General features: G+C 46.1%; 1 protein-coding gene across 2 annotated transcripts; it reads left to right on the top strand.

The window, feature by feature from the left end:
• Positions 1-748: 748 nt before the first annotated feature.
• LOC116530997 (3 beta-hydroxysteroid dehydrogenase/Delta 5-->4-isomerase type 1) lies at positions 749-8815 on the top strand. 2 transcript variants are annotated; one of them, XM_032249580.1, is made up of 4 exons: positions 749-876; positions 1003-1233; positions 5249-5470; positions 7588-8808. In XM_032249580.1, exons 2-4 carry the CDS (start codon positions 1089-1091, stop codon positions 8397-8399), a joined length of 1179 nt encoding a protein of 392 aa, XP_032105471.1. In that variant the 5' UTR covers positions 749-876; positions 1003-1088; the 3' UTR covers positions 8400-8808. The 2 variants fall into 2 exon arrangements, with proteins under 2 accessions (XP_032105471.1, XP_032105472.1); XM_032249581.1 differs by having other exon boundaries at positions 751-876; positions 5306-5470; positions 7588-8815.
• The last annotated feature ends 606 nt before the right edge of the window (positions 8816-9421 follow it).

Genomic DNA, 9421 nt, shown 5'->3' with positions numbered 1-9421 from the left:
TAAGATATAGGCCTTACAATGCATGTAAATTACATCTCGATTTTTTTAACTAGAAAAAAGTGTCTTGGGGACTTTATGGCAGTGATGTTTGGGCAGACAGGGGCATAGGTTTCAGAAGGATTCATAGAATCTTCCATTCAGAAATTTGCTAAGAATGGTTTTGCAGCCAAAAATATAAGATAAGTGCACATATCCTTTTGGTAAGAGTCATTGGGGCATACAGCTACAAATCCCCACACTTGTAGTGCAGGCCATATAGTTAATTTGTTATCACTAGATACCTTTGTTTCAATGAGGTTCTTCCACTAGGAACCCGGAGGTCTCCAAGGGAAAATTGCAATTGAGGTTTTGGATTTACCAGTGGAAAAGAAAGTCACCTCACATAAAACTTAGTGATTGGAGCTGTCACCATCGTAAATTTCTAAACTTTGCAAGACAGCAGCAACATTTCAAATGATACTCTGAGAGGGGAGTTAATGGGCTAACGTGGATTTCCCTCGAGGTGGATTTACTGTACAAGGGCAAAATTTACGTTACACTTGGAGATTTCTCCCAGTTTGGTTCAACTTCAGAGATTGCGGACCCCAGGCAGCTGGTATCAACTGACCAATGTTCTGTTAAGGCTAAACCCAAGGCTCTTTATCACAGCGGCCTTAAGATTGGACTTCTCTTCCTGTTTCTGGGAAGAATTAGAGATATAACTTAAAGGTCACTATTCTGTGAAAAGGGATCCTGGAGGAGGAGGGAGCAATGAGTATATGGCAGGAGTTCAAGGTGATAAGGGCTGAGCCAGAAGCCACAGAGCATAAAGTCCCAGTGCTGCCTCCAGGGATGAGGCAACGAGGACCCCGACTCCTCTATCCAGGCTAACCTACGGTTAGAGCTTTTTCTTTCCTTTTAACTACTCCTGGCAGTAGTCAGGTCATGGAATTTTTGCAAAAAATGGGTGGAGGAAAATAAGGGATGTGTCTGAGCATACAACCATTTTACCTCTGTTTTTAGCTTTCTTCAGGGTCACCCTAGAATCAGATCTGCTCCCCAGCATCTTCTGTTTCCTGGTGAGTGTTTCCTGCTACCTTGGATTTTCCATGATGGGCTGGAGCTGCCTTGTGACGGGAGCAGGAGGCTTTCTGGGTCAGAGGATCATCCGCCTGTTGGTGGAGGAGAAGGAGCTGAAGGAGATCAGGGCCTTGGACAAGGCCTTCAGACCAGAACTCAGGGAGGAATTTTCTAGTAAGTAAACTTGGGTCATGGGTGTGTCGTCCATCTTAAACTCTGCATGGGTGTGGGGACGTGGACTTTGTCTAACATGTTATGGAAAGTTGCAGCCAAATGAAAGCCAATTCCACATCCAAAGTCATCAGAAAGGAGGTAGGATAAATAAAATGGTATAGTGTGAAAGGTACTTGATGGGGTGTTCAGAGACTGGATTCTGGCCCTGCCCCGGAACTTGAGAGGCAGCCACCTCCGCCTCCAGGCCTCTTTTCTTCTCTCCTAGAAAATCCCACCTCAGTTCTTTTTTGTCTACAACTCTTTTATGTTCTGAAGCTTTTTGTCTTGACAATTGCTGTGCAATATTCACAATGGACATCATTTACCTGGAGATTTCACCAGGGGTTCCCTGTGTCTCCAGACTGCCCCAGGCTTTGTTTCATTTGATAGCTTCCTTAGCATCTTTAATGATGGCAAAATAAAAGGAAGTGAAGGTACAAATGTGTGTGTATGTATGTGTGTGCCAGAAAGAGAAAGAAAATGAGGGGGAAAGAAAGTCAGAGAGAGAGAATCAGAAAGACAGACAACAAATGAGAAAAATAGTGTGAGAGAGAGCATCCGTAAGAGAGAGAGAGCGAGAGAGAGAGAGCATTAGTGAGAGAGAGAGAGAGAGAGAGCATCAGTGAGAGAGTGAGAGAGAGCATCAGTGAGAGAGTGAGAGAGAGCATCAGTGAGAGAGAGTGAGAGAGAGCATCAGTGAGAGAGAGCATCAGTGAGAGAGAGAGTGAGAGAGAGCATCAGTGAGAGAGTGAGAGAGAGCATCAGTGAGAGAGAGTGAGAGAGAGCATCAGTGAGAGAGAGTGAGAGAGAGCATCAGTGAGAGAGAGGGCATGCACAAGTGCACAGCACAGAGCAGAGACAGACTAAGAAGCAGTAAGAGGCCAGACATGCTGCATTTATATTTCTCATATATGGCCTTATTTTTTTAACCATTTGTCTCTGTTGCTCAACACCCCAAAGAAATTGACTGCAGAATTTGCTGTAGTAAATCCTTGCGCAAATAACCCTGTGAGGAAGGTAGATAAAAGGTCACATCCAACTGGACAATAAACCCACCAAGGTCCAGAAACATAAAGTGACTTGCCAAGACTCGCTGATGAATGTGCAGCAGAGCTCAGACCAGAGCTTCATCCAGAGGCTTCATCGCTTCACTCCGGGGCTGATCCTTGGCAAAGTGAGTCTTCAGTCGCTCCCTTTGCCTCTCTGTGGGCCCCAGACCAATTCCCTGTGCTCCTCCCAACCCAGGGGATTGGGGGATGTGGGTTCTGGCTGCCTAGAAGGTCCAGCCCTGCCCACACAGACCCCCCGACCCCCTGCCTTGGCAGCAGTCTGGGACCATACCCAACACCCTGCTCTCCTTTCACTCTTCTCTGACCTCTTTTGATTTCCTCCACCCTCTGTTTTAATGGTGTCCTTGATAAACAAATATTAACACATGACCAATATTAAATGTTTGTAATCCTTAGGTCTCAGCAATATTTGCAATCTAACACCTGATGTCAGGAAAAAGGAATGTCCAGCCTAGAGGAACAGCTCTCCTATGGTGAAAATGCAGGGGTTGTACCGGATGGGCAGGGGTCTGTACCAAGATAAAACGGAGAATCCTTTCAGTGTTCTTTCTGTGCCGGGCACTGTATAAAGGTTTTGCTCACTCATGACTCCTCGTAACAACTCTATGAGATCAGCAACATTATTATCCCTTTTTACAGATGAGAAGACAGGCACAGAGAGGTTAATCAACTTGTCTAAGCTCCCATAGTTAGACTATGGCAAAGCTGGATTTGAACCCAGACAGTCCAGTGCCGCATCTGTGCTCTTAAACAGTGCCTTGTCTAGCAGCTTCTCCAGACCCCCTCTAGCTCAGCTCACACCATGTAAGCAACTGCATTTAGTCGACATAAAACACTTGCCAAGTCCGCAGGAAAAGGAGGGAGCTATGGCTCCATCCAAAAAGTGCCCTTTTCTGGTCTCTCTAGATCCCTGGGTACTCACTGGGGAAGAGTCATTTTCTACAGGTTTTGGCTTATTCTGCTTTGAAATAGCAATTCCTTTGAGCCAGTCTAACTGAAGCTAGCAGCAAAGGAGAAGCAGAAGAAGGGAGCAGGAAGGGCAGAGGGGGAAATACAACCAGAGAAAACTCCACTCTCAGGCTGCCACCACCTCCTCCCCAGCAGCCTCTTCCCTGCGTCCCCCACTGCAGGGCCTTCCTGGAGCTCCCAGGACAATGGAAGGGGCTGGGAGTAGACAAAACACGGCAGAGGCATCGGGAGAGCCAATGGTCCCGCCTGTACCCCAGGAAGGAATTTCTCCAGCCTTGAATTTTTCGTTCTGAATTTTGCTCTCACTGTTGTTGTCCTTTGCTGCCAACTTCAGTTAAACTGATTTATTCTTTTTCTTTGTTCTTTAATCTTTCTCAGAAAAGTTGATTCTAAACAGCCAGTCCTGCACCCGGGGGACAGGATACAAAGCTTGAGGTGGGGCGGGCAGGTCTGAGCCTTCACGAGAAGCCTGACCTGGGATCTGTCCTTTAACTTCTCTGAGCCTGTTTCCTCACTAATACAGGGGGACTCAGAACGCCTGCCTCACGAGATAGCTGTAAAAGGAAATAAGCAAGCTGTGAGCCGTGCGCAGATGATAGAGCATGAATGAGTGTAGAGTGTTTATCTGAGCTCCATGTAGCACCGTGTTCATTGCGAGGGCTAACTCCAGGTGACAGCTTTACTGCAGCATCACTTCCTGTGGATTTCAGAGGAACCTGAAGGTGTCGGTGCTGTATCCTCTGCCCTTGGCTAGACACTAGATGGCTGGGATGTTGGTTCATTGGTGGCTGACTCATTTTCAGCATTGCTATCTGCTTTTGATGGTATCTGATAAGAGTTTTTCAATGAAATTCATGATTTAAGCCCATCTGCAACTCCTGAGTAAGGGCTCCACTCTCCTCCCCGTTGTCCAAGCAGGAGACTGTAGGGGTGATTTTAGTCGTGTCTCTTTCCTGTCAGCCCAGATCCAATAGGTACAAGGACATTTTCTAAGCCTGGGTGTGAAATTCAAACACGGCGTATCTCTGGGATCCTGGTTACGGTCCTCATCAAAACTTTGGCACCGACATTCTGGTTAATCTCTCGATCATCTTGTTTTCTCTTCTATCCCCTATACCAGTCCATTTTATATCCTCATGCCAAGGTAAACACTCTATGCCACAACTCTGCTTCTGCTTCTCTTTTATTGTTATTACTATTATTTTGAGACCGTGTGTTTCTCTGCCACCAAGGCTGGAGTGCAGTGGCGTGATCTCTATTCACTGCAACCTCTGCCTCCCAGACTCCATCCATCGTCCCACCTCAGGTTAGTGATTAGCTGTGAGTTTAGGCATGTGCCATCACGCCTCGCTAATTTTTCAAATTTTAGTAAAGACAGGGTTTTGCCATGTTTTACAGCCTGGCCTTGACCTCCAGGACTCAAGTGATTCACCACCTCAGAGCCCCAAAGTGCTGGAATTACAGGCATCAGCCATTGTGCCTGGCCTGTTTCTCTACTGATTCCAATATAAATAAGGGGTTTCTTTGACATAAGAGGAAAAGTTTGAATTTAATTCTGTAGGTAATGAGGAATCATTCTTTTCAATGAAAATCATTCATTGAAAAGAATGATTCCTCATTACCTACAGAATTAAATTCAAACTTTTCCTCTTATACCCAACTCTCCACACTCACTCTATTCTCCATAAAAAAAAATTGGTGACTCTTGCATGACTCTAGGAATGCTTATATTCCAGGCACATCTGATAGCTCACTGTTCAGATTGCTTTTCTGGAATAAGATAGGGTATAAACAGATGTTTTCTCTTCCCCAGTAAACTGCTACCCATGCTTATTTCTGTGGTTTTGTTTACTTGTTTCTTTTATGAAATGTACACCCTCCATTCTAACACCCCAGTCTTGCCATCCTTGAACAGCTGTGTAACATCACCTTACCAGAAAACTTCCCAGCCAGATCCAGAAATCCCTCCAATGACCTGACCTGTGTTCACACAGAGCTCCAGGGCAAGACCAAGCTGACGATGCTGGAAGGAGACATTCTGGACGAGTCATGCCTGAAGAGAGCCTGCCAGGACATCACGGTCGTCATCCACACGGCCTCTATTGTTGATGTCTTCAGTGTCATTCACAGAGAGACTATCATGAACGTCAACGTGAAAGGTACCGTAGCCAGGGGAGGAGATGGAGCAAGGTGGGGAAATAGGATCAGAAAGAAGGACAAGGAAGGGAAGAGAAGTCCCTCCACTGAACATCTGCTGAGCTCCGAGCCAAGTGCCTTTGCTGATTATTCTGACTGGGGAGTTCAAGGCTGCTATCCTCAGTTTTTCAGATGAGAAAACTAGGGCCGAGAGCCAGCAAGTAACTTGTCCAAGGCCCCACAGGTAAGTAAGTAAAGTAGGAGAGTCAGACTTTAAACTCATGCCTGTGGGACTCTAAAGGCCGTGGAAGCTCTTTCTACTGTGGCCCCAATCAAAAGTCAACTAAATTCCAACTTCATACTCATGATATCCAGCCACACCTTGGCTCCCTGGGCCAGAATCAGACCTTCCAGGTGCCACCACAGTCATCATGTTGAACCTTGTGTGCAGGCTGATGAGAACATTCGGAACCCTCCTGCCCATCTGAAAGATGAAGTCCTCTCAGGAGAACTGGCACAGCTGGTTCACAGAGGTCTGTCAGGACAGAGTCACCCAGCACACGCCTTCCCACAGTAGTTTCTGAACAATGAGAGTTTCCCAGGACACAGAATACGATCTCTCCAGCTCACCACAGGGCCTGTGATTACAGAGCGGTTTCCAGCTAGGTGCCCAAAGTGCCACCTCATTCCACCCTCATCCCTTAAATGCTTGGGAGTTCCTCCAAATTATGGCTTTCCAACGACCTTAAATTCAGACACATTTCATTAAGGAATCTTCTCATGCAGTTTCACCTCTGATTCCCAGAGCCCAGTCTCCTCAGCCCCACAGCACCCCAACCCCCAGTCTCAGTCTGCACATTCAGTCTGAAGCCTTTTCTAAAGCAACTAATTGCTTTTGAGTCTCCAGTACCATCTCAAAAAACAAACAGACAAACAAAATACACTTCCCAGTTTCTAATTAGCCAACCCGTAAGTGCCGCTACAGTTCAAGGAGTGGGCTAAGAGTAAACAACTTTTTGTTTTAATTTTTTACTCTCCACAGCTCCCAAAAACAGAGGATAAGAAATGACAGGGAAGTGTCAGGGGCATCTGTTTCCTAAAACCATTATCACTCCCAGGCTTGGAAAATACTTCACAGTGATGGTCATTTCATGAGGCTGAACTCAAACTGTGTAGACATTAAAAGTGGCTAAGAACACAAAAATAAGTAAATACAAGTGATCCTTTGCCTAGGATTTTGTCTTTCTTCAAAGGAAGGCACTCTGGATACCTCCATGAGATTTGCTTCCACACAGCTCAGGGGAGGCTGGAAGGTCCTCCCAGTGCAGGTGTCACCAGCAGAGGGCGCACTCCCTCCCCAGTCTTCCACCAGGCTCCACAGGAAATGCCAGGGTGGGGTTTAAAGGAAGGTTTATCACCCCCACTTTACATAAGTGGGTAAACAGAGTCAGCCAGAATTGGAAGCGGCTTTCCCAGGGAACACACAATCAGGAAAAGAGTGTGGATCTCCAGCATCTCCCTACAACCCACTGTTTGCTCAGAGACACCAGGGATGGTCCTTGTGACAAAGTTTTATTAGTTCACTCAAAATGATAAAAATACCAGGAATTGCATGTATCTAAGAGTGTATATCGCCTAGATTCAACTGTGAATTTGTGTGTGTAATGCACATTCTTCCACTGTCCTTTTTTGCCTAAGACTCACTGGCACTGTTCATTTTCTCAGAGTATAGCCTCCTGATTTTTTAGATTTTAAATGATCTGTCTTTAATTGTATTGATGACAAGTTATAATGTTTCAATATCCTTACATGACAAAATATAAAGTGATTACCCTCGGTCCTTCTCCAAAATTACACACACACACACACACACACACACACATCCCCCCACACACAAACATAGGTCTGTGAAACCCAAAAGTCTTGCTCTCTAGAACCCAAAGGTCAGTTGCTTTTATTTTTGTGTTTTTCCTGTGGTTGTAGCATGACCCAATCTTAGTCAGAACCAAAGAAGAAAGCAGCCTGAGTCTGTTATAACCCCTGCACTTGGGAGTGGGGAGTGGGGAACATGGATTTATGCACGTGGTTGGGGCCCCTTAGGGGTACTTCCTGACACTGACAGCTTGCTCTTCGTGGGCAGGTACCCAGCTCCTGTTGGAGGCCTGTGTCCACGCTAGTGTGCCAGTCTTCATCTACACCAGCACCCTAGAGGTGGCTGGGCCCAACTCCTACAAGGAAGTCATCCAGAACGGCCACGAAGAACAGCCTCTGGAAAACACATGGTCTGCTCCCTATCCCTACAGCAAACAGCTTGCTGAGAAGGCTGTGCTGGAGGCTAATGGGTGGACTCTCAAAAATGGTGGCACCTTGTACACTTGTGCCTTAAGACCCATGTATATCTATGGAGAGGAAGGCCCATTCCTTTCTGCCACTATAAATGAAGGCCTGAACAACAGTGGGATCCTGCCAAGTGTTGGCAAGTTCTCCACAGTCAACCCGGTATATGTTGGCAATGTGGCCTGGGCACACATTCTGGCCTTGAGGGCCCTGCGGGACCCCAAGAAGGCCCCAAGTGTCCGAGGACAGTTCTATTACATCTCAGATGACACGCCTCACCAAAGCTACGATGGCCTTAATTACACCCTGAGCAAAGAGTTTGGCCTCTACCTTAATTCCAGCTGGAGCCTTCCTTTACTCCTGATGTACTGGATGGGCTTCCTGCTGGAAGTGGTGAGCTTCCTGCTCAGCCCAATTTACACCTATCGGCCCCGCTTCAACCGCCACACAGTGACGTTGTCAAATAGCGTGTTCACCTTCTCTTACAAGAAGGCTCAGCGAGATCTGTCATATAAGCCGCTCTACAGCTGGGAGGAAGCCAGGCAGAAAACCGTGGAGTGGGTTGGTTCCCTTGTGGACCGGCACAAGGAGATGCTGAAGTCCAAGACTCAGTGATTTAAGGATGACGGGGATGCCCACGTGGGTATTGTCGGGAGATGCCGTGAAGCTCCACCCTCCTGGCTTCGCACAGAAGGTGACAAGAGCACACGCCCAGGTCCTGCTGCCTCCTTTCACACAATGGCCAACTTACTGTCATCCTTGCATCATCAAAACCTGTGCAATCACTGGCCCAACTGAAAGCTTTCTGTCCTAATCATATACCAGAGGAAAGACAATGTGATTTGCTTTTTCCAAATCTCAGTGGCTGATTCTGAACAATTTGGGGTCTCTTTTAACTTGAAGGTCTCTTTTGACTACTAGAGCTCCATCTCCTCTTTTAAATGAGAAAGCATTTCTTTTCTCCTTAATGTCCTCTTCTTTCACCTAATTCAACGAAAAGAGCAATAAATAATTTAATGCTTAACCTGAAGGGAGGCATGGTTTCTGTTAATACATACTTTCTTCCTTTTCCTTTCATTTCCAAGTATCACCGTCTCCAACTTAGAAAGTAGCATGAAACTGGGTTTGTGGGGTGGGCAGATTAGTAGGAGAGTCAGGAAGGGCGAATGAAGACTCAATAAGCTCTCCTGCACTCCAAGTATGTATGAAATGACCTACATATATCATATATTGCTTCACTTAATACTCATTAGAAACTTGTCAGTTAAGGAAAATGACAAGAGACGTCTCAATAATTTTAGGTGATTTATTTGAAGATGTGCCCAGGAGACAGGGCTATGCCTTTCTTGAAAGGTGATTTTGAGGGCTCCAGTTCAAAGGGGAAAGAGAGGGATATTGAGAAGCACACAGTTTTTATGTAAGGGGGCGGTAGGGAAAAATAATCATTCATGCTTTTGGCTCAGTGAATCTGCCTTTTTTTACATAAGATGACATAAACAACGGGGGCAGAGGAAAAATGCAGGGAATCTGAATTTTACATAAGATAACACAGACAAATGGGGTAGGGGAACAATCAGATATGCATTTGTGTCTGGGGTGACTGTACCTATAATGATAAGCTATCCATTTGCATGGCC

This window comes from Sapajus apella, unplaced genomic scaffold (genome assembly GCF_009761245.1).
Source record: "Sapajus apella isolate SASKATOON/1434 unplaced genomic scaffold, GSC_monkey_1.0 scaffold69, whole genome shotgun sequence".
NCBI lineage: Eukaryota > Metazoa > Chordata > Mammalia > Primates > Cebidae > Sapajus > Sapajus apella.
The sequence above is the reverse complement of the archived record's forward strand: the minus strand, read 5'-3'. Positions and strand labels throughout refer to the sequence as shown.

Bases quoted from the DNA above. Each gene is read 5' to 3' on its own strand.
- LOC116530997 (XM_032249580.1), top strand. From the start codon at position 1,089: ATGATGGGCTGGAGCTGCCTTGTGACGGGAGCAGGAGGCTTTCTGGGT. The intron at 1,234-5,248 runs GTAAGTAAACTT...TCACCTTACCAG, and splicing joins ACTCAGGGAGGAATTTTCTA to AAAACTTCCCAGCCAGATCC. The intron at 5,471-7,587 runs GTACCGTAGCCA...CTTCGTGGGCAG, and splicing joins CATGAACGTCAACGTGAAAG to GTACCCAGCTCCTGTTGGAG.